At 50.3% G+C, this 24109-nt stretch overlaps 2 protein-coding genes and 1 long non-coding RNA gene across 11 annotated transcripts in view; 1 reads left to right on the forward strand and 2 right to left on the reverse strand.

Moving 5' to 3' along the window:
* Positions 1–11685, reverse strand: part of PHRF1 (PHD and ring finger domains 1) — a 35427-nt gene extending 23742 nt beyond the window's left edge. For 2 of the 3 annotated variants that reach the window (XM_088166728.1, XM_088166727.1), the window contains exons 1-3: positions 11587–11685; positions 5773–5970; positions 4716–4838 (exon numbers count right to left, since the gene is read on the reverse strand). In XM_088166728.1, the coding sequence (XP_088022854.1) occupies positions 4716–4838; positions 5773–5863 (214 nt within the window). In that variant the 5' untranslated portion in view covers positions 5864–5970; positions 11587–11685. The remainder of the gene's footprint in view (positions 1–4715; positions 4839–5772; positions 5971–11586) is intronic. The other variant, XM_014873562.2, reaches the window with a different exon arrangement.
* Positions 11686–15155: 3470 nt separating this feature from the next.
* Positions 15156–17517, forward strand: LOC148223285 (uncharacterized). 2 transcript variants are annotated; one of them, XR_015804386.1, is made up of 2 exons: positions 15156–15233; positions 17170–17517. It is a non-coding gene; the product is annotated as an uncharacterized LOC148223285 (long non-coding RNA). The 2 variants fall into 2 exon arrangements; XR_015804387.1 differs by lacking the exon at positions 15156–15233 and adding an exon at positions 15449–15625.
* Positions 17518–21343: 3826 nt separating this feature from the next.
* RASSF7 (Ras association domain family member 7) overlaps positions 21344–24109 on the reverse strand; it is a 33634-nt gene continuing 30868 nt past the window's right edge. For 5 of the 6 annotated variants that reach the window (XM_088166730.1, XM_088166731.1, XM_014873569.2 and 2 more), the window contains 3 exons: positions 23811–23979; positions 23071–23181; positions 21344–22364 (listed from right to left, as the gene is read on the reverse strand). In XM_088166730.1, coding sequence (XP_088022856.1) covers positions 22333–22364; positions 23071–23181; positions 23811–23979 — 312 coding nt within the window. In that variant the 3' untranslated portion in view covers positions 21344–22332. The remainder of the gene's footprint in view (positions 22365–23070; positions 23182–23810; positions 23980–24109) is intronic. The other variant, XM_088166732.1, reaches the window with a different exon arrangement.

The following is a 24109-nucleotide window of genomic DNA, read 5'->3' on the forward strand; positions in this document are numbered from 1 at the left end:
AGGGACTGATCCAACCACACCTGTAACTATGACACCACAACAAAAAGATGCTCTCAATGGCATTATTCGCTGCGTCAATGAAGGATTTGTTTCCCGCCGGGATGTATCATTACCTATAGACCTCACCATTTGGAATACTCCTGATCATCTACTTGGAGCACTTACACAAACACAAAAGAAAACGGGGGAGATACAGGTACTAGAGTGGATAACTCCACCTTTACAAGCAAAAAGGACAATCAGTACAAAAATCGAACAAGTAGCTACCTTGATTCGTAAGGGTCGGGTAAGGATTCTGGAAATCACCGGAACAGGCCCGACTGCAATCCACCTACCCATGAAAAAGGAGGATTTAGACTGGTACCTCCTCAACTCTGAGGACTTACAAACAGCTTTGCTGGAAGCTGGAGCAGCAGTCAACACAGGACCGCTGACACCACGTCATCTTCAGTGGTTAGGAAATTGGGACTGGGTATCAAAGCCAACACGATCGGAACAGCCGATAGCAGGTGCTATCACAGCATTCACAGATGCCGGAAAGAAATCGAGGAGGGCAGCCATCACCTGGAAAGAAGGCCCTCGATGGAAAAAGCAAATAATAGACGCTGATCCAGAGGACAGTTTACAAACATTGGAATTGCTTGCTGTTGTGTGGGCACTAAGTGAACTGCAAGGGCCTTTGAATGTGGTCACTGATTCATTTTATGTTGCAGGAGTAGCACAGAGAATTGAGGACGCCTCTGTGAAAGAGGTGCAAAACAAAAGACTCTATGAACTCTTGCTGCAGCTAAAGCGAGCAGTAGGAGCAAGGTTTAAGCCTTATTGTATCATACACATCAGAAGCCACAAGTGGGATGTAGGTTTGGGTGAAGGCAATGCCAGAGCAGATAGATTGGTTATGAATGTAGCAGATGATAGGGGGATTGCGGCAAGAGAGTCACACACACGATTTCACCAGAATGCTAAGGGATTGGTGCGCGAGTTCAAAATAGGCATACAAGAAGCTAAAGCAATAGTGAGAGCTTGTCCCACCTGCAGTCATCACAATAGCGGGGTGGGCCTTGGGTATGGGGTAAATCCTCGGGGTCTGGAAAGTAATGAAATTTGGCAAATGGACGTTACACACGTAGCAGAATTTGGTAGGCTCAAATATGTGCATGTCACAATAGACACCTACAGCAAGTACATTTGGGCTACCGCACAAACAGGAGAAAAGGCAATCCATGTAATAAGGCACCTAACAAGTTGCTTTGCAGTCATGGGAATGCCTAGGGAAGTAAAGACCGACAATGGACCAGCCTATGTCGGCAAGAGAGTAAGCCAGTTCATGAGACTCTGGGGAATTAAACACATCACAGGAGTACCACACTCACCCACAGGACAAGCCATAGTAGAAAGAGCCAATGGGACACTCAAACAGTACCTACTCAAGCACAAATCCATAGATGATCCACAAGAAAGGTTAGCTAAGGTTCTTTATGTTATGAATTTTTTGTGTGTGTTTGGGGAAGAGTCAGAGCCGCCTGCAATTAGGCATAGAGGGAAAAAAGAAGGTAACAAGGAAGAAGGCACAAAAGCATGGGTAAAGTACCGGGATCCAAAAACAGGGATATGGAATGGCCCCGCTGAGGTAATATACTGGGGCAGAGGTTATGTTTGTGTTTCTATTCCCACAGGAACAGTTTGGGTCCCTGCTAGATGGGTGAAGCCCATTCTAAATGACCCAGTTCGTGGAAAGATTCCTGAGGGCGCACTTAACACCGATCCAATTGACACCGAACGACCGAGAACGGATTCATCAGAAATTAGCAGTGACCTTGCAACCCTATTTACAAGAGCTGAGACAGTATAGCCGCATAGCCCGTGAAGCACTGCAGCGACCACCATTGGACTGGGCCGATTGGCTTGAGATCCACGCCTACAGGGAAAAACAGCCCCTCAATGACAGTCCATGTTGCGCATGTGGGGGGTCATGGTGTGAGGCTTGGGTGGCTTTAAAGTGTGGGCGCTGTGGGGTCTGCTCGTGGGTAAGGCAACAAGGAGTATATAATTTATGGTGTGCAAAGTGTCAGGGTAAAGACATAAGGCGTTCAGACTGGAGTACAGCCTTAGAGCAAGAAGCAGGAGTACCATATGCACAGCTCCAGAGCGTATATGAAGCACCAGAACAGCTTATGTTAGCTTGGGCCCGATGGGCAACTACTAAGTGGCTCTGGAGGCAGCGCATTAACGCCAGATCTCGCATTGTTGCTGCCAGGTGTATGCATAAAGTGCCACATCTGCCTTTCCCTCAGGTAGGGCCAGTTAAGCCAGGTACTGACCCAGAAGAAGTATTAGACCAGTGTATAGAAGAAGTAAAGCAGTGGCACATAGCAGCAGAAAATCCAAAGTATAAAAGGAAGAAGTTACGTAAGCAACGAAAATGATATTCATCACACTGCTTATGCTTACTAACTTTGCTTGCACAAATGCTTTTCCAATGGAGCACACACCTAAAGAAAATGTATGGGTAACATTTGCTAACATAACAAAGCAAGAATCAATCTGCTTGAGCTTGGGGGGAGCGCAGAATCCTTTCAAAACTTGTCTTGTAGGATTGCCAATTTGGAAACCAAGAGAGTTTGCAGGGTATCTTAATAATAGCAACCTACCTACAAAAAGGGATGACGATTTGTTGCAGGGTTGTACTTTCCTTAGTAGTAATCCCTCACAACACGATGGATGCTGGCAATGTGAATTTGTCCTAGCTTTAGGCAAAACCTTAGCCTCCCCTCCAGAAGAGATTGACCTCTTCGGAAGCACTAACGCATCAATGGGAAGAAACGCAGGAGGATGGTTTAGTTTCTTGCCCTTAAAAGACAAAAACTTTGCAACCCTTGATTCAGCCCTTACTAATCTATCAACAATTCACACTCAACTCTACCCCAAATGTAACGGTAGGTACATCACAAAGGCAAGAGCACTACCCCCAGGAATATTTTTAATTTGTGGGGATCGTGCCTGGAATGGTATTCCAGTGAGGCCACAAGGGGGACCCTGCTATCTAGGGAAACTAGCCATGTTTCACCCCAATGTAACTACTCTCATGCAACTTGCAAGCAAGGCAAATAGAACAAAACGCAGTTTACACGATCTTGACTGCACCGACATAGGGCAACCACACTTTTGGAGTGACTTTAGACAGGTAGCAACTGCTGTACTCCTCCCTCACGCAGCAGCCAGGAAAGCTATGGCCCTAGCTGAACAGTTAGGGTGCTGGGCAAAAGATGAATTTAACACCACCTCTCAGGTGTTAGACATGATGGCCAGGGATGTCTCAAGTGTTAACCATGCAGTACTGCAAAACAGAGCAGCCATTGATTTCCTGCTTCTAGCTCAGGGACACGGTTGTGAGGAATTTGAGGAAATGTGCTGCATGAATTTGTCTGACCACTCTGAATCCATTCACAAAAAGATACAAGACATACAAAACAGACTACATGACCTAAAGGAGCAAAATGGTTAGGACATTGATGGATGGCTAAAGAGCCTGGGCCTTGGAGGATGGATTCGGACCATCATTAAGTATGCTATCATGATCTTAGGCGTATTCTTATGCTTAGCTTTGTTGCTTCCTTGCTTGATAACTTGCTTGCAGAATTTCATTCAAAAGACTGTTAGCAAGGCTTGGCATACTAATCTTCTCGCTCAAAAAGAAAACGGGGGAAGTGTAGAGAGCCTGGTGCAGGAATGGCTAGAAGAGAGAGGCCATAGTCAAATCAATTTAGTCAGGCTGACAAAGCAGGCCTCAGCCTCAAGGGCATAGCAAGGGGGAAAGCACGTAGACTTGTGATAAGATGAACAAAGACAGACTGTAAAAGAAGAACTAGAAGAACTCTGTTAGCCATGAAATTGCAAAAATGTAGCCACAAAGTTAGCCGATCAGCATAGTGACGCATATGGCAAGGCAACCAATGATGAGCTTAGCTTTTGCAATATGCATGAGTTAATTAAGCACTGTATTTAATCGCCACTCTAATTATCAATAAACGAGACTTTGCAGATGACCGAATTGGTGTCCGTGTCTCCCTTCTCCGACATTTTGGCATCTGGCTGTGTTCAAATGAATCTAACCAGTAACTTGGAAAATTGTGCTCTTGCCTTCACAACAAGCTTTAAGATATGATAAAATCTATTTTTGTCTATCCAAATATTAATTTAAGCGTAGCAGTTTCAGAAGTACATGTATCTCCAGAGAATGTTTTCAGTAAAATTAAAAAATTCAAATAACATCCACACTTCTTTTTCAAAGAAAAATTAGTCAAGTGCTCTTCCATCCTCCCTAGGTATTACAGCAATAATAATTTATTTCCAGAATTCCCATCAAAACATTCACTTTAGAGCCCCATGCCAAAGCAAACTAACAAACATGCTTTTCACAAGTGAAAAAATAGCATGAACCCTTGCTGCAATTTTGACTTTTCTTCCTTCTCTTGCTGGAGCAGAGTTCACTCCTGCTTTGGTTAGCAGATAGTCTTCATACCTGCAAATGCTTTAAAGGCTTAAAAACTGGGGACTATTACTTGTTTGCTTATTACTGTAGAATTTTGGCACCAGCCTGACACAGCAGCATCTGTGGATTTACATTTCATTGTTGGTTTCTGGAAGAACAGCTTTCATCTCGCTCTTCCTCAGTTATTAAAAAATGCCTGTTAAGGCACATGAACAGACCTTACCTTCTAATTCTTCATCTTCACTTTCTTCCTTGTCCTCCTCACCTCCCTCTTCCTCAGTGTCATTATCTTCCTCTTCACTGCCAGTATCATCTTCTGAATCCCAGCTATTTCCACCATTGCTTTCTTAAAAAGAGAAGAATAGAGGAAATATCTATTTGATGCAGACAGACAGGCAGAACAGGTACCAGAGCCCCTAATCAGGCCACTGTGGATGAAGTGAACTCCCAGATTTCTGCAGTAGTATCAAAGCTGCCCTCCTGGAGAAACTCCAGGGAAACATGCCAGCAGTCTGATACACACAAGCTACAAAGCAAAGCAAAACAAAAAAACTGAGAGGGAGAAGGCGACAAATGGTCACAAATAGATCTTTACCATCCTTTTGAGGGTAAATCAATAGGTTCTGCAAGCTGGAAGCAGAAAGGTGCACACGTGCAGAGAGGCAGTGTTGGGAAGGATGAATTAGGAAAACCTTATAAATACGAGTGCCTAGCAAAAGACTTTGAGAATATGGAAAATATAAGTGAAATAGAAATGATAGCAATTTTCGACTGTGTGGCTGAAAGCAACTGAATGCCTGAAGGCCCCTTTGTTTAGATAATGCTAGATGCTGCAAATACCAAGAAACAAACAGACATCCTCCCTAGGCACGGCAGGAAGGGTCCCAGATTAAATTTAGAGATAAGAAAAGCAGTAAAACATGGTAATATAGTGATTCCTATAGGTCGCATGCAAATGTTAGAGAATTTGTATCTTGTATTAGATTGGTTAGTGGAAATTAGAATATTCAACATAGAAGAAGATTTAATGTATTGTAAACGGGAAAATAGCTCTTTTATGCTCTTACTCTCTTCTTTCTTACTTTCTTAAGCTCTCTTCTTTTACTCTCACTCTATCCCTCTCTCAGCCCTGCTCTGAGCTGCGGCTGCAGTTCCCAGCAGGGCCTTATATAAACCCACGCCCTACGAAATAAACTGCAAACTTTAAGACCAGAATAAAGAGAGCGCCTGAGTTAGTCCCGACCGTCCCAAGGCAGCGATTCCTACAAGGCAGCACTTACCTGTTTCGCTGAGGAGAGCCAGACACTGCTTTTTGCCCTTTCCCAGAGCAGCGTTCTTGTTGATCAGCTCATCCTGGCTGTCATCATCCATGGCGGGACATGGGAATCCCTGCAGGGCGGCAGAGGCACGGGGGCAGCACCTACAGCGGCGGGGCAGGCACCAGGCTGGCACAGAGCAGCCGACACATCTGCGGAGACCTGAGCATGAGAAGGGACATTGTCACCGAGCATTCCGAGCCGGCTGCAGGGAAGCAGCTCTTGCTCCGGGAGGCTTCACAGCCCTGCTGAGCTGGACGAAATAAGATTCAGCTTTGTCTTTTATCTTTGCTGGATGACAGTAAAAGGTATAACCAGGACTCCTCACTCAAAATAGCAACAGAAAACCTACAAACACTAAAACCATCCCATGGACCAGCAATTCACTGCAAAACTGAAAGGACCAGAGGCCCTTTGAACGAAGCCCAACAGGATGACACTACGTGTTTCAAATCAAAATACTTCATCTTGCCTGATGGAAAAGAAGAATAAAGTTTATGTAGTTTAGGTCCTTTATTTAAAAAAAAAAAAAAAAAAAAAGCCTTTGCACAGCTCTGTCATGAAATAGAAAAGCTGGAGACTCCACAACCATTATTCCTTATTTAATGCATATTAATGCAATCACATTAATTACTGTGCATCAGCACAGACTGGCAGTAAAACTGACAGATACTGGGAGATGTTACATGATCCAAATTCATAGTGACAATTAAACCAGAGCTTTTAACACATAATGCTACAAATCATTAAGGCAGACAGACCCCTGGCAAGCTTCTATAAGCAAATAATGAAAATATATAATTAACAAACAGTTAAAGCTAGGTGTCATATCTCACTATGAAAAAAAGGATTCTTTCATGAGAGTGGTAAAGAAGTTTCGATCAAGTGCTCTTCTCCCACTCTCCCTGTTCCCCATTACATATCTTGCATATTAAGAGATTTTTTGGAACAAAACAGTATGTTTTATTCAGGTGCTCTTGATCTGTACCTTTGCTTGCACACTCCTCCTTTAAGCCACATAGCACACCTCTGCACCAGAGAGCCTTAAAAATGTAGGTTCTACTAAACTAGACCAAACTAAAAATGGAGTCTTCAGTGCTCAGGGAAAAAAACCAAAACAAAACAACAAGCTAAACAGAAAGAAGATTAAGCTTCAACACAACTAAGTTCTTGTAAAGATTTCTCCTAACTTCAGTAAGAATCTTGCCTAAAGAGAGGCTGACATTTTTAGCTAAATTTGTGGCTGTTAACAGGAGTGTTTAAAAAACTGTTTAAAAACAATTTATGTTGGCTGAAAATACAAAGACTCATCAAAAGCCAGTCACTCCATGGTGCAACTGAAAAAATACAAAGAAACACTCAGAATTTTTCAAGTTTCAGCAGTGCGTATGTATGAATTATTCAAACCGAAACTCAATTATACAATATCCTCCCAAAATCGCAGTTAGCTACAGCAATGCAAAATTTGTGGTGACGTGACAGGCAGGACACACCAAGGGAAGGACTGGCAGCACCATTCCCCCAGCAGGGCAGTGGCAGGCAGGGGTTTTACCCGTGTATTTGGGTGCTGTGCAGAACCTGGGCTACTCCTCCATGGGCACCTTGTGGGAACAGAGTGACACTGCCACACCCAGCCAGCCACGGCACTCCTGAGCCACTGAAGAGGAGTAAAAACCACAGATAAGCCTCCATTTCATTATGGCCATCACCTTTGTTTCCCTGCTCTCCAGTCTTCCTTAAAAGCAAAGCAATAAAGATGGTTGTTTCAAAAAGTTATTCCTATGAGCCAAAGTTTTGAGCAACATACACTTTGCTACATTTGCAAACAGCATGCATTTCTTCACCGTGGTGGAATAAAACCACTACCAGTGTTATTTTTGCCTTGCTACCCCATGGAAAGCTATCCTTTAGGCACAGAGACGAACGAATCAGCACTTGTGACTTGACAATCTAAACTGACATATTTATGCTGCAAATGCAAGCTTGTACTTTGCTCAGAGGCAAAACTCCGAGTTAAAGAAAATCTGGTATTGCAGCAAACAATCAAGTCTTCAGATCCTGTCAGTAAAAAGAGTCTGCTTTGTGGATAGCTGGGAACTGACAAGGAGAAACCAAGCGATGAAGAGATGAAGCGAATTTGAGGTTTCCAAGTACATCACAAATACTACTTTACAAACAACCTTTTCCAAACTGGGCAGCTGCTCCTAAGAAAAAGAGGGAAACCATGGTTGACTATACACCTAACGTGAGAGTCTCCTTCTATTTTTAAAGAACAATAAGCAGCATTTCCAAGTTGTTTTTTTGTTTTTTTCATGGGAGACATTTCAAACAAATTGGCATTGTGAAACACAAACACATTCATGATACACTTCAGAGAGTTCATCCACCTGCACAAAAGCCCCGTTTTATCCAGCACTTACCACATCAGAATTTTTCTAACCCCCTTGAGCCAGAACCAGCAAATACAAAATAGATGGAAAGCATTTTTATTATTATGTTAAGCAAGAAGTTTGGTTGAGGAGGGAATGGCAGTCGTTCCTCCAAGGCAAACCTTAACTCTGCACTTCTGTAACACAAAAGGCTGGACTGCTACAAAGCAACCAGTTAGCCCTGAAGACAATTTGACTCAGGCAACTACATCTGCTTTTAGTTTTGGGGGTGTGAAGGACATGCCCTGTGCCTGTCCCCAGCCCCTCGCTGCTTGGTCACTTGGAAAATCCCATGGTGTGCAGTACTCTCCATACAGCCCTTCAGCTGCAAGCAGCTCTCACATGCACCAATCCTCCCTTCTGCATCCTACTGTGTAAGTCTATTCAGAGGAATTCGGGATGGAACACAGATGCAGGGTAATCTGGCCAGAGATCCTTTGTCTTGCACTCAATACCACTGATGTTTATAGCAACCCCCACCTCACTTCCTTGGGCAGGTGCTTCATCCACTCGCACAGCACATCTATCCAGTGTTCAGATTACAGCTTGCACACAAGGCTGGCTGAAGGCAGCCACCATCCTCCTCCTTAACGTACCCCTGTTTTCAAATTATCTTTCAGAATACCCTAAACAAACATTAAACCACAGAAGCAACGAGTACATGGCAGGTGTTTGATCACTTTACTCGCACCAGCGCTTTCTGCCGCCGTAGGTTTCCTTCCCCAAACACAACCTCAGTAAGGCCAAATCGGGTTTGCTCTGCTGTGTCCCTGTGGCAGCACAGGCTCTGCTGCAGGACAAGCTGTAAGCCCAGGCTTTGCTATTAAGATAGATTACATTTTCACACAGAGATGCCTTAAGTCATTTTAACACTACAATCAAAGAGCAATTACAAATACTATCTTCATGCTGTATTAGCAACAGGGCTTTCTGTTGGCTTCAACAATAGAGAAGATTAAGTGCTTCCTCCAAAACAAGTGTTCATCAAACAAGCACTTCAGCAAACATGTAGCTTTTTGAACTGAAGCCCTTATGCATTACCACAAATCAGTATTTTAATGTACTTTGAGTACATTTGCTCTAGCGTGAAGGCAAGCACAGGTTCCCAGCCATCCAGAGGAGGCCCAGTCTGCAAAGGATGCTGGAGCTCCATCTCGCCTTTGGGACACAACTCCCACAGAGCTGCTACACCAGCAAGCCCCTCTCCCAGACACAGGCACTTTCCCTCCTAGCACCAGCCCATCTCCTCCTCCACCAACTTCTTATGTAGTTTCCACAATTTTTAGAAACAGAAGAGCTGCTACAGAAGGCATTTACTTTCATCTGCTTGGGTAGCACTCAGGATGATTCACAGGCGAAGAAAAGTTTCTCACAGAATTTTCTCACAGGATGGTTTTGAATGCTGATCTAATTTCATGGGCCGCTACCAAACCACCATGTTGTAAAGACCACTTATAACCAGGTTCAAGCCTACTAAATTTTAAAACCTATGGGCTTTCAGTTCTCACTGACACATCTGCTTTGCTGGGGGGAGGGGTTGAGTTGTGTTTTTTCTTGGCTTTGTTTTTTTTTTCCCCCAACCAACTAAATAATTCAGTTCTCTCCGGCAAAGCAATGTCACACATGAGAAATCATTTAACTTTGTTTCCAATTTCGTATGTTACATTGGACAGAAAAAAAATAAGAGTTGGCAAAATCATTGTTGTACCCAGTTGGAAAAAATCTGGTTATGGTGTGACTACTATCTGCCATCACCACATTCCAAAGGTAAATTAAGACAGCTTGGCAGGGAAATAATTCAGATTAACAAGACACTCCTACAGCCCAGAGTCGTGCACTGCCAATCTAGCATGCACAGGGAGCTTTAAAAAAGTCCCCTAAATCTAAATTTAGATCCCTGTTTAAATTACAAAAAAAAAAATAAATTAACTCTTAAATACCACCACCAGAACTGCCTATGCAATAATTTAAGTGGAAGCACCTAAGAACCTAATAGATAAACCACAGAAAATTAATCCTGGGGTAGGTAAGGAAGCGCTTATCTGCCACCCATCCTAGCCCTGCCCTAAATTTAGCCACCCTGAATTCCAGAATGAAAACTGTCCACCAAAGCTTCCCCAGGAGCTGACACCACACTCTTTGGGGAGTTCGTAATGCAAATAAAGCAACACACTGGCTTTGCAAAAGCACTTTGAAAACAGAGCATCTTACCCCGAGGAGCAGCTAAGCATTTTGTACCTCTGTATTCAAAGCAGCAGCCAAGCTCAATGGAATTCCCAGCCTCCAATTCCTTGCAGCCACTGGCTCTGCTTCCACCTGCGAATTAATTACGTTCCAACTCTGCACATCCTCCTCTTTCTTAACAGGCTTCTTTTCTTAGGAGGAGTCGCCCTTACTGGCGAGCTCCCTTTCAGCATCAGTCTTTCACACAAGCCCCATTTTTAGCTACAGCTTCCCCGGCTGTTCATGGGCATGACTGTGGGAAAAGAAAAAACCACGACAAAAAACAACAAACCCAAACAAAAAGCTCACACACTTTCATATTCTGTGCACAGCCCTACGGAGGAAGAACCACCGACGTTACAGGAAAGGAAATAACACAACAGACACCCCTGAAACACACCGACAACACACTATGTGGCAACACCCTGCAGGAAAAACAGTAAATGAAACTACAAAAATCCCACTGTCACCGAGTGGGGCGGCCAAGGCAAGGCACCAGTGACAACACTTACACCTTAAGCACAGTTCCCTCAAGGCAAAGTTTTTAAGGCTAAATGTGTTAAGCTAACGCACGATTTTTAAAAAGGAGAAGCTTGCACGCAGCTCCTCATTTGTACTTGTCAGCTGGCTGAAATAGCTGATAACTTCTGCAACACCCGTGTGTGCACCACACACAGCGGGAATGGGTGGGAAGAGGGAGGAAGGGAGGGGGGAAAGGGGAGAGGCGCGGACACAACACGCCTCAAGCATTTGGGGTTCTGTTCAGTGCCCTCACTAGATTTATACACGTACACTGTACATTTATTTCGGCCTTCGCCGCAGCAAAGGCAGCTGGAGTGCTCCCAAGTCGAGGTGCTCCCGAGCCCGCTCGGCCCTTTTGCATCCCGCGGGAATCCCGGGAGCACCGGGAAGCCCGACCCGGGGCTGTCCTCCCGCCGAGGCGTGTCCCGTAGGACAACAACCCCACAAACACGCTGCCGTCGCCGCTGTTTACAGGAACAACACTAAAGGAGCGACCGGGGCAGCTCCCCGCCGGGGCAGGGGGGCGGACGCTCCGCCTACTCCCACAGCTCGGCCCCCGCCCGCGCAGGCCCCGGCCAGCTCCCCGGCCGCCCCGGGCACTCACCGAGGAGCAGCCCCGGTGCTCACATCCCGGTCGGGAGCAGCCCGGCGCCCGCTCACATCCAGGACCCGCGGCCGCCGCTGCCCCGGAAGCGCTGTGGAAACACTGGCGGGTCACGGGGCGGCAGCGGGCGGAACCACCGCGCCTGCGGCGGGGGGGGGGGAGGCGGGGCGAACCATTCGGGTGACGGGGAGGAAAGCGGCCGCGGGGATGAACCATTGCGGAGGGGCGCGCGGGCTGTACCACTGCGGGGCCGCACCGCTCGGTACCCGCGGGCAGCGCCGGTCCCGCTCCGGCCGCTCCCGGTTGCTCCATGGAAACAGGGTTGGCAGGGGTGACCGGCATCCCTCCGCCGGTGTCTCCAAGCTTTGTGGAAGGAAAGCGGGGCGCAAAGGCCAGCGTGCTGCGAGGCCAGGGATGCTCTGTTCCGCTCCGTCGGGCGCTGTCTGTCGGGGCTGGGAGCATCCTGGCGCAGCTCGGTCCGGCCCGTGCGGTCCGTGAGGACACGGATCAGTGCTAAATAGCTCTCGCAGACCGCCGTGGTTTTTTCCCCCTCTAACTACTCGCGGCTGGGCCCGACCCAAATGTTCCCGTGGCGCTGGGTGAGCGCACGCACGTAGAGGAGGAAGGGCTGGTTTCGCGCTGTTCCATCAGCCGTGGGGCTCTGCCCGGGCTGTCCTCGGCTGTCCGCCGGCAAGAGGAGCGCAGCCCAGGCTCTGCTTGCAGGCGGACGTGACCCAGAGCGAACGTGCGTGTCCTCGCAGACACTCGGGCCATTGTCAGGAATCAGACGGAGGCCGGGGAGAAAACAAGGTCCTTTTCCAGAGAACACAGAGCGGAGCAAAACCTGCGCCAGCCGTGCTGCTGCCTTGCCCGCTCGAGGCCTGAAAGAGGGGCGAAACGGGAGGGAATAGGGCGAAAGCCCCGGTGATGCCCCAGCCGGTGAGCACGCACTGCCTCGTGTTGGAAAAGGCAAGATCTGCGTGCAGAAAGGCAACTTCTTATTTGCACGTTAGTTCATGCGGGGTTTGCCAGCCTCCAGAGATAAGACTGGGGGCATGATCTCCCACTTGGATTCCTCCCCGAGTCCATGGGCGCAGCACAGCGGCACTGGCACAGCACGGAGCGCAGCCCGTGACGCTCTCCCGCCGTCCGCGAATGCGCTTCCCTGTCACTGCACACATCGTGGCTCTGGCACCGCCGCGGGGACTGAAAGCCAGCTGGGAACAAAGGGAAGAGCTGCAGGGCTGGGATAAGCGGGAGATCTCCCCGGGACAGCACCGGCCGTGTCAGCAGGACATTTCATCCCAGAGATTAAGAGCTGAGCCACGAACTCGTTTGGAGCTGGAGGGGAGCGGGGGCCGAGGGCAAACCCATCAGCGCTGTAGCGAAGCCCCTGGGCCTAGGGCCTTGCCAGGGCAATAGTAACCATGCCGGGAGCCGGGCGGTCTCGCCGTTCCTTTACACACGCGGACGATGGCACCTCCGGAGCGAGGGCCCGGTGCGCCCTTCGCTCGGACTGCAGGCGAGCGCTTCGCCCGCCGCAGCAGCGCATCCTCTGCCCGCCGTGCGCTCCGCCGGCCCTGCTCCATGCTGGATGGCTCAGCACAGCCGTCAGGGAGGTCCAAGCAACATCCAGAGCTTGGCTGGGCCGTCAGACAGCTGTGCAAGCACCACTTCAAAACACACTTCTTCCCTGTGTGCTTGCAGTCGGGAGGGTTTTTTTTAAACCTAGAATGTATAGTACTGCCTGGAAGAAGAAGGACTTGGTGGAGCACAAGAGGCAACAGCACGTGTGTCCTATACCATGTAGAGCAGCTGGCAGAAGCAGCAGGGAGGTGTCAGGGCAGTGCCCAGCCACGTTACTCCCCACAAAAATACCTATTTTTTAGAAAAAAAGTATTTTCCATGGCTGTGCCTTCTTTTGTGTTGCTCACGCCCGGAGGGTGGAGGGGTCGGTGTGCTCCGCGGAATATTTCTATCCAATCCAAGCACTAACCCTGTGCTGAGGAAGATGTAAAATACGTGACTTTTCCCCTACGGCTGCTGGGTGAAAACAAAACCCCCCCACATAACATGCACACAAAATGACAACAGAGACAGCCTGTCATTGTGCGGGCTGTCACGCAGAAGAGGGGCTGTCCCCCCATCCCCCCTCCACACCGTCAATGGGAGAGCAGAGCCACGGATGAGCGTAAAAGCGCTCCAGCAAAAACACGTAAGGAAATCTTTTCGATGGGGAGTTGCCACCAGGGAGCCCACGCTGGGTTTTGCTTCCAAATCTTGCTCCAGACTGCAAAACACTCGTCGGAGCCGGGACAGCTGATGCCAAGGAAGTTTCAGAAGGGATGCAGAGCTCGTGCCTTTTGCCGGACAGCACGCATTATCAGTTCACCAGGGATGAGGCATATGGCTGCTGTTTGGTCACTGGCCACATCCGCACACGAAGTGTTTTTTCTTGCCCAACAGCAGTATGAATGAAGCGGGGGGTCACAACAAACGCGCCCGCTCCCCCAGACGCGCTCTCGTTTCCGATCTGTTTGAGAAGGGCGTGTGTGACAGATGGGAGCCAGCCTGCAGACTCGACGCCTGCCTCCCTGAGTCTCCAAACAAGGCTTTTCCCACTGCGGGACAGCGCTGCGCCCATCCATAAAGCTCTGTCTCTGGTGCTTGGCAAATCCTCCTTGAGGTGCACTAAAATTTTCAGCATTCCAGCCGTTGGCTTGGCTGCGGCTTGTAGGGTGATGGGCGGGAGCGAGCTCGCCCCATGAGAAGGTGAGCGCTGTTACACTGAGGATGTACAGAAAACCTCCAACTGCACGTCCCTTTTTTGGGGGGAAGTTGCTGGAAGCAGACTGCCGGGGCCGAGGGACCACCTCCACCCCCTGACACTGCGAGGGGCACTGGGGCTCGCCACACGCCCAACCCACCGGAGAACAACGGAGGGGGAAATCATACAAAAAATTAATGTGACACGGTGACATTTGATGTAGCGAGGGGAGAGGGGGCAGTGGCGGGGGCGGCCGGGGACACCCCGACTCTCCCCCCGCCCCCTCGCCCCGTCCCTCCCGCACCGCCTACGTGCGCCCCGACACTGCCCTGATGGCACGGCCCCGGCGGGCCGTACCATGGGCCGGGCTGCGGCGGGGGCGGAAAGGGGACGAAGGGGAAAGGGGGAGACGAGTGGCGGGGCCATGGGGGTCCAGTGGGGAAGGGGCTCCTCGCGGGCGGCGGCGGCAAGGCAGAGGGGCGCCGCCGGCGTCCGCCGGCCCCAGCGGTACGGCGGGGGGCGGGGAGGGCGGGGGTCGGCGGGGCGGGGTGAGCGGGAGGCGGCTCAACAGGTACAAATGGTTCCTCCCCGCAGCAGCAGCGACGTGCAGAAGCGAACGCGCCGCGCCCGCCGCTGTCACCGCCGGGGGGGCGGGGGGGCGCCTGCTCGCTCGGCCCCGCCCCGCCGCGGCCGTCGGCGGGCGGTGGCGGGGTCGCCATTGGCTGGAGCGGCGCGGGGGCGGGGCCGGCGGGCGGGCGCGCGGTGCTGCTATTGGCTGGAGCGGCGCGGGGGGCGGGGCGAGGGGCCGCGGCGCGCGGCGTGGGCCGGGCCGGGGCAGAGCGAGAAGTTGGCGGCGGCGGCGGCGGCGGCGGGAGCGCAGGTGAGCGGCGGCCGCGCCGGGGAGGGATTCCCCCCGTTCCGGAGCTGCGGGGCACCGCCGGCCCCGGGGCCGCACGGGCCAGCCTGTCCCGGGGGTGGGAGCGCAGAGCTACAGCCCCACGCGCCGCGGAGCCCGGGCACGGCGCGGCTCCCCCCTCCCGCACCCCATCCTTCGCGCTGCCCGGTGTCTCCTGTGCTGCAGGCGGGCCCCGCCGCCCCCCGTCACCCTCCAGGAGCAGGTGAGCCACTGACTAACGCACATTGTGCTCTCGGCGACTCCACTGTGCGTGTGACAGCGGCTAACCTGCTCCTCGGACATCGCTGTGCGGCCGCCTCGCCTCCCCGGACCCAGCCTCGAAGCCTCGACGCCCTCCAGCCCTCTCGGCCGGCCAGGTGAGGGGCTCCGGCGTGCCAAGGAGTCGGCTCCCCCAGCCGTCGCCACTGTCCTGCCTCCAGCGGTTCTCCATCCTCGGCTCTGCGGGCCCCCATGCGCTGCCGGGAGCGCTCCAGGATCGGCCGCACTTGCACCGGGGAGGGCGAAAAGATTCTTGCAGCGGGGCTCGGTGTGTCCGGTGGCTGCGGAGATGGAGGGAACGGGCCTTGTCGGCATTTGGGCGCGAATAGTTGGTGGTAAAGTTGTTCAGGAGGGATGGCGTGCCCCCATCTCCGTTCTCTTACTCTTCTCCAAAGTAAATAAGGGCTAGCGGACTCCGTACCAAGTTAGAGACGCATCATCCCGGCCGGTGACGTCTTGAGACCCAGTCAGTGACTAACTGAACTGCTATTGCCAAGGGTGTGTTAATAGAAGAAACTCTGCCTAGTATTGCCCTGGATGAGTCACATTTAAAGAGAGACTCTCTAGTCTGCTAAAGGAAAAGCAGAAACGAGCCTCACTTTCCTTTTTTGTTACTATTTTTTTTTTCCATCCCGCCCCTCACCTTTGCTCGCTGTTTTCTTCATCTTGTGCCAGGGCTCTATTGGCGCCCCGGCCCTGGCTGGGCATTGGCAGAGCTGCCTTTGCCCGATGTGCTGTGATGTCATGTAGGGGACTGACTTCATGGCCCTGGGGAACAGGAAGGCGAGCCAGGCAGGGACTTTTCCAGCCACCCAGGGTGGCTGTCACCAAAAACGGAGGAAGTGACGAAGCAGATGGCTTCTCCTGCAAAGTTATCTCTTGTGATTTTTCGGCTGGTGAAGAAGCTGGGTAGTTGAAAAGTGTCTTTTCTGAAGAGAAGCACAGGTTCATTGTCAGCTGAAGTTCCTAATAACCAGCTAGGATTCACCTCCGCAGCTGCTGAGGTTCCCTAAAAGGGCTCAGGTATTCCCCCTACTCCTGGGGCTTCTCTCATGGGCTGTTGTAAAGGGTTGATCTGAAGGAATTGCCAGTGCACTGGTCAATAAGTAGTTAATTGCACGAAAGGCAGAGCAAGGTCCTTTGTTGGTGAAGTGTCTCTCTGAGAAATTTTGCCTGTCCCTATCTCTTGTCATTTCTGCTTCTGGATCCCAGAGGAACATCTGCTCCTCTCAAGAAAACTCAGCTCCCTCTGTGCTCTGTGTTTTTGTAGTGCTTAAAACCCAACTGAATTTACCCAAGATGCTTTCATGTTTGTTCAGAAGCCGAATGGGCCTTTTTTTTTTTTTTTTTAATGGGGAGCAGACAAGTTCACAGCTGTCTCAGCCCAGGATTGCTTTTTTCTTCCCTAGCTGCACCTACAGCATCTTCCCACTGCTGATCCCGAGCAGGCAGGAGCACAGTGTAGCTACTCAGAGAAAGGGAGAGAGGGAAACCTGATGCAAAATCCATCCTTGTAGGAGTGTGTCTGAGAGCTGAAACTGAAGACCACAGTCCCCTGCCACCCATTTTATAGGTGACCATGCATGTAACAAACCTGTGTCTGAAAATGAAGGTGCTGCTTTGTTTCTCTTTGAATAAACAGCCCTGCGTTTGGGACTGTGCTGGCTGATGACTTACCCCTGGGAGATGCCGCTGGCAGAAGCAGCTCTGCAGGTCACCTGGCAAGACCTGTCCCAGTTCCCATGAGCAGCACTATGGTGTGATGAATGCTTCCGACTTCCTGCTACCAATGGAACCATCCTGTTCAGCTCCAGTAAGCAAAAGGAAGGGGTTGAAGTGATGTTTGTTTGGTTTTGCCCTTTTTGTGTTGTGTCTCCAGTAAGTGGGGGGAGCATCCAGCTCAATTCCTGTTTTTAACATTCTTCTGGCATGATTCAAAACTAACCTGCTGTGCTGTCACCTCAAGTCTTCAATAAATGTGCAAAACCGGTGTTTGAGTGCTGATTACTGTAATCCAGGGCATCAGACCAGGTGAAGAGGAAAGCTGTGCCTTCTCAGTGATGTGTCTGATTGCACTGCATGCCTGGTTCTTCCCATCTCTTATTTTGCCTCTGTGGCTGGTGAAGGTGGCTTGTAAAGGAGAGCAGAAGGGTGTGACATGATTGTCCCTCGAGCAGAAAACCCAACATCAGCCCTTCTGTCCTGGCCTAGCTGCAGGGTGCTCCTGAGCAATGAGAAAATACACCAGGGCTGCAATGCTCCTTGATTCCATATTTTTCAGTAGGTACTAAACAGATTTGTAAGATAGTACTTAGCTTGGTTAGAAGAGTAGTCATGTGCTTTTGCTCAGAACTGTGAGATTTTTGGTGAGAGGCAGGGGAGTGCCTTACAGGAGGGGGAAGATGCTGAATTTCAGGCCTGTTGAGCTGAGGGGACTCTTTGTGCTCTTCAGAGATTTTGTTCTTGTTTCAGCTCTTCATGGAGGGAAGGGAACAGGCCTTACACTTCAAGCACCACGCTAAGAAGTGCCTGTTGTGTTCTGTACATAACACATCCCAGTGTCAGGTGAGCCTCACTGAAGGAGCAAGCTGCCCTATGAGGAATAGAAGGAGTACATGAATTGTTTAAGAGGAAGTCAGTTAGTTAAATGCAAGCAGGGACTTATATAATACATCCTAAAAAAAAAAATTCTGCTGGCAGGAGGTTCCATTGGGAGAGAAACTTGCTCATCCATAAACAAGAAAATTTCCCAGCCTCCTCTAGTGCTTTATGACTTTTTTTTTTCCAGGGCAAGGTAGAATGCAGTCAGTCTGCACTCTGAGGTGGAGAAAGAAAAATCATCATAGGAAGCAGGCAATGCTCCCTGCATGGACACACATGCCAGTTCAAACAGCTCTTCTTCATCTACAATGAACTCTGCTGGTAGAAGCTGTGCAGCCAAGAGCAAGCAGCAGAGCATCTGTACACCACTTGGGGAGCAAAACCAACAGGCATTTTCTCCTCCAGACATTCACACCTTTCCTTATGTAACTGGTGCTGAAGTGTGTGCTTTAAAAGCTGCTTGCCAAATCCAGGGGCTGGGAGGCAGCACAAATGCTCCTAGCACTCTAGATGAAATTGAGGGGAGGGAAAAAATCCCCAAACCCAAACACCCAGGAACTCGTACAAATACATAACTGCAACTTGGGGATGGCTCAAGTGTCTGCAGCAGTGTTGCCCTGAAGAAACTGTGCTGGCACCCAGACCACCATCTGATGAGGGTGGTGAGGAGCTGACAGTCCAGGATAGAGGAGCCAGGAGCTGGGGGCCGTTTTTCTTACTCAATATTAAAAAAAATCAGGTAGTGCAGCCAGGAAAAGGGCGCCAGGGAGGTTGGAGGTGGCTGAAATACTCTTCTGAATGGTGCCTTGTGCTGACAGAACCTGCAGATTCATTAAAAAAAACAAACAAACCAACAAAAAAAAGTGGGGCTGCTTACCAGTGAAAAACAGGTATATCCTTCACTTTGTGATGTTTGGGTGGCACTGGAGCTAGCCAGGAGAAGCATCCGAGGAGAGAGAAGCTCTGAAGTCCATTCCCACCCCCTCCAGGGAAGGAAGAAGCTGCCCACAGCGCCTGAGGGACACGGGGACACAAGTCCCTGTGCAGCCAGGCACAGCATCCTCGAGCCACCCTGCACGCTTGGATCCCTGCCTTGCCCGCCAGCCAGTTGTTCTCTCTCCAGTACACGCCGTACAGGGCTTTTGGTTTGTTTTTTAAGGGAGAAAACAATAATTTATTTGCTTTGTTTTAATCTTACAACAATGGGTAATGGTAATTTCTTCCTACCACTCTGTAGTGGCCTAGAAAAGGACAGCATCATCTCCACTGTAGCAAGAAGGCTTGTCCCAGGGCATAAAATTTTAATTAGGAACAATCACGCAGCCTTGAAATGGGAATTGCGAGCAGCAAAAAAAAAGTCAAACCATCAATAAAATATTCAATGGCAGAAATGTATTATTGACACTGACTTTAGAGCAGATAAAAGCGGGGAGGCGGGGGAGCGGGCACTGAGCCTCGCCGCGTTAAATAACAGGCGGGGACCCGCGCACTCGCCCCGGAGCCCGCAGGAATATAGGTCACCCTCGGCTGGGAGCTCCCGAGGTGACACACGAGTTTGGTCACCACCCTTCCCTCACGTGCACCGCAGCAGGGACAGAGGTGATAATCAAAGTAATTTATTGCCTTGCGAAACACTGCTGGCTTAGGCAGGAGCTGGGGTGATGGCTTGTAAGACACGAAATGAAGGGAATCTGCAAAGAGACGCAGTGTTGAGCTGAAAACAGCCCCTGGTCACGGCACTCTCGCTAACCCCGTGCCTGGTTATCAGACCTCAGTGGGGGGACACAGTCCAGCTACTCTGTCTCCCACCCATGCAACAGTTCCAAATCCTGCATGCCAGCCAAGGGGCATCAGTTGAACGGCCAAATCTGCTGTGATGTATTTTAAATCCTTATTTTCCACACCCTCCCACACCTGCCTCCGGGAAAGACTGGTGCTGGTTTGGCCTGTGCGATTATGACTGAACCTGCAAAACCAATAATATATAATCGTTAACAGAGGGGGAAAGAATCCCCCACAGACATTCAAGTTAATTTTCTGCCCCCATTTGGAGGTACCATAAGTGATGACCCTTTTCTCTTTATTCCTGTTTATTTTGCAGAATGGAAGGCTACAAATGTAGCCCCAAAAATGAAAGATCCACTTTAAACCCGCAGAAGTCAGCTTTTTGGGATATACAGAGGATATCCCATAACACACTGAAATCCAGCCATGTCCAAGGCAAGCGGGTTTTCTAAACCTGCTTTCCCTCCCCCAGGCAGCACTGAAATGCTCTTTACAATGTCCATCACCCACTTCTTTGCAAGGCACAATCTTTAAAAGCAAGAGTCCAAAAAAGAAAAAAGCACACGAAGCCCAAAAAACAAACAAGCAGGGGAGAAACTAAATGCAGCTGCATGGAACAAACACGTTTTTAACTAATTTTCTGTGAGACACATGATTTAAGGAGGAGGGTGAGGAGGAGCTTGAAAAACAACCCACCCAAAAAAAACCCCAAAAGCCTCAATTCAAAAAAGGCAACTTTGAAACTTCATCTCCCCACTGTGGCAGCATTCCAGTCATAACCTAAGACACAGCAGTACCAGTAGATCTCCCAGCAAAACTAAATTGAATCCTTTAATATTACTTGATCAGCCTGCTGGGCTGTGGTGGCACCTTGAAAATCAGCTTTGAGAGGGGAAGATGTCCCCAGGGACCAGAGCCCAGCAGAAGGTCAGGGGAGATGGTGATGGACAGCAAGAGCTGACATTCCTGGCTGCTGTTATCCAGGTGCAGACAAAGGGGCTTGGAGGGAAATGGGAAATTTCCCCTTACCTGCTCCTGTCTGCAGCCGAGCACCACCCCCTTTGCCTCCTGTCCTAAAATGCTCTGAGCTGCTGCTGTGCATTATTAAAATGTTGCCATGTTTCATCCCAGAGACGGCCACATCTCACCAGAGACAAGCTGCATCCCCTGGTTGTAAAGCACTTCACGATTAAAAAAAAAAAAAAGAAAAAAAAAAAGAAAAAAAAGAAAAAAAAAAAGAAAAGAGCACTGTGTGCATAAGATTCAGTCAGTTATAAAATACTCACAGCCTTAATTCGGCAAATAGAAAGAGATGGCTTGGAAATGGAAGAGGCAGCTGCGGGGCGCGCAAACCGCTCGGACGCGTCCGTCGGGCGCCGAAGCAGGGACAGCTCACCCTGGCCACAACAGCACACTCACACTCGCCTGGCTCAAATCCTTTCCCAAAGATTTATTGAAAACGGGATCTGCGGCGCACGGGGTTTACATTCGCACGGGGGGAAGCGGGGTTTGACGGTGAACGCTGTGCCCAAGTCACATTTTTCGCTTACAACACATTGAAAACAGGCTCAGGGATCTCCCAGACAAACTCATCCCCTCCCCAAACCCGCTTTGGTTTTGCAATTAAAATACAAGGTGACCCACCAGGACAGATGAACAAAATGGTAATTACTGGCCATCAAATTTAAAAAAAAAGAAAAATTAAAATATCAGGAAAATGTCACCAAAGTATTTTGGTCCTGTTCCCTACTCACACCACCACCAGGGAAGGGCTCATTCTGCAATTTTTTACTTTAAAAAGTTGAAAGATTAATTTAAGAACAACAAGCTCCTGCTGTGTGCTTCCTTGAAGCATGGTCCGTGGCACCATCGAAAGTGGGTTTCTCCTACAGATTTCTTATAATATATATATATATATAAAAGAGGGGCCAGAAATGTCTTAAAGCTGCTTTTGGGCCTCCCTTGCCACCAGTGAAGAGGCTGTTTGTTATGGCCCACTTGCTGTGACGAGTTGCTGTAAAATCTGTTAATTTGCTCCATCCAGGTGAGCCTCCATGCAGGTCTCCACTGCAGCTTCGCTCCCCTAGTCAAAGGAACAAGGAATTCTCCAAATGCACGATGGGTCTTTTGAGAAGGCTATGCAGAATGGGTGCACCGCTGTTTTCTGTTCAATATAGAAACTGCTTAAAAAATAATAGAAGGGAGTCGCTTTCATCCTCAGAGGACAAGGGTTGCTTTGTGTTGTCAGTCTCTAGTTTTACTTTACAGTCTGTAAAAATATTCTGTCTGGCCATCCACATCCATTCACAATATAAAGCAGTAAAAAAAATATAAAATATATATATATATATATATATAATATGGTTTATTTATACAGTTACACTTTGAAGGCAATTGATCTTCCGCTGCCTGGGCTCTTCTACCTCCAGATGCTCTGCCTGGTTGATACAACTGCAAGACAAGAGGAAAAAAACCACCTGAGCAGTCCTACCATGGTGGGTAACCACTTGCAAAGAGGGGAGAGGAAAACAGGATGTATGTGAGCACAGAGCCTGGGCCAGGAGATGGGAACGCAGTTGCCGCAGTGTCCTGAAGGATGGGGGTGGGTGTATCGGGCTGTGAGGAGGATGGCAGTAGGGCTTTGCTGAGGCAAGGGTGGCATGGGTGGGAGTAGGGTGCCGGGGTGGAGGCAGCATCACCACAGCAGGTAGGTGTCCCTACCACAGCTCTGTTTTGCTGCACCCAAAAAACAGGCGCAAGGTGACAAAAGAGCCACGGGAGGTAGAAAGCGTTTTGGGATGAACCGGTCATGTAGATGGAGCAAAAGTAACTCCTGTAAAAGACAGGAGACAAGTTCTCCCCAAGCAAGAGCAAAGTCTTAACCCTGGAGGACACGGAGTGGCAGGAGAGGGGATGAGAACCATCCTCCACAGCTCCTGGCAGGGCAGAGAGCGTGTGAGCCCCTGGCAGCAGAGCAGAGACTGCTGGAGTGTGAGCTTTGCGCTTCCTAATGGCATCTATAAATAGCTCTGGCCTCCCACCACCAGCACACGCTTGCTCTCTGCAGCCCATTTTGGGCAGCAAAAGCCTCTCCCCTCTTCCCACCCATCCTCTGCAGACCGGCTCATGCTCCAGGGCCCCACTGGGACATACGCACCCTCGGGATTCAGGCTGGACACCAGGGGCTCCGGCAGGGTCCTGGGATGGCCGAGGAGCTGCTTGCTGCTGACCTGGGGAGGCAAGTCGGTACCAGTGGTGGGAGAAAAACCTGCAGGATGGGGAAAAACATCCGGCTCAGACGGGGTTCGAGCCTCCCATGCTCGCTGGGCACAGCCGCTGCAGTGCCGCAGGGCAGCCACGTCACCCACTCCGGGTGCTCCGGAGGAGAAATGACCAGGTCCCTTTCCATGAGAACCCCCCCACCACCTCCTCTCATGCCTGTGAGGATGCCCTGGGCACCACCCTTCCCTCATCAAACACAGAAAGGTCATTTGAGGCCAGAGCATGTCCCCACCAGCCCACAGCCCTCGGGGACTGACACTGGCCTTCAGCCACCTGCCTTTTGCTGCAGCCGCTGTAGTGACACGAGCAAGGCTGCAAAGGAAAGCTCCCTGCAGCCCCAAAAGCAGCAATGCAGAATCCAACTCCCGTGCATGTCTACAAGCAGCCCCCAGGCTTCAACAGGGAGGGGGAAGGAGCCCCGAGGGTGACAAATCTCTGAAACCCCCTGGAGTGGTGAGCGACTGCCATGTCAGCACACAAACCCCCACCTGCCTAAGCTCAGTGCCCAGGGCAGAGCTGGTCAGCTTTGGGGGTGACCCCTGGGAGAAGGAGGCAGGGAGCGGGCAGGGGTCCCGCGGAGCAGCCCCCTGGCCGAGCCAGCGGCAGCGTGCTGACCTCCGTTTCTCCGGTAGGCTGGCAGCTCGCACGGGCTCGGCTCCGGCTGGGCGTCCTCCTCGGACCTGGCCTGCAGGACGGTCACCGTGGCCCCCGTCTGCTGAATAAACTGCTGCAAATTACACTGCCTCAGCTCCTTATTTAACTCCTCCAGCTCTTGGGTCTGAGCCTGCAAAACACACACCGAGGGGGGGGACAGTGTGAGCCACGTGTTCCCCACCATGCCCCGAGCCAGCTGGCAATCATCCCCTGGGGCTGCTTCCCCCTGGGGCTCACCCTGCCGGGCCCAGCAGAGGGGA

Source organism: Sturnus vulgaris, chromosome 6, assembly GCF_052056855.1.
Source record: "Sturnus vulgaris isolate bStuVul1 chromosome 6, bStuVul1.hap1, whole genome shotgun sequence".
In the NCBI taxonomy this organism is placed as follows: Eukaryota; Metazoa; Chordata; class Aves; order Passeriformes; family Sturnidae; genus Sturnus; species Sturnus vulgaris.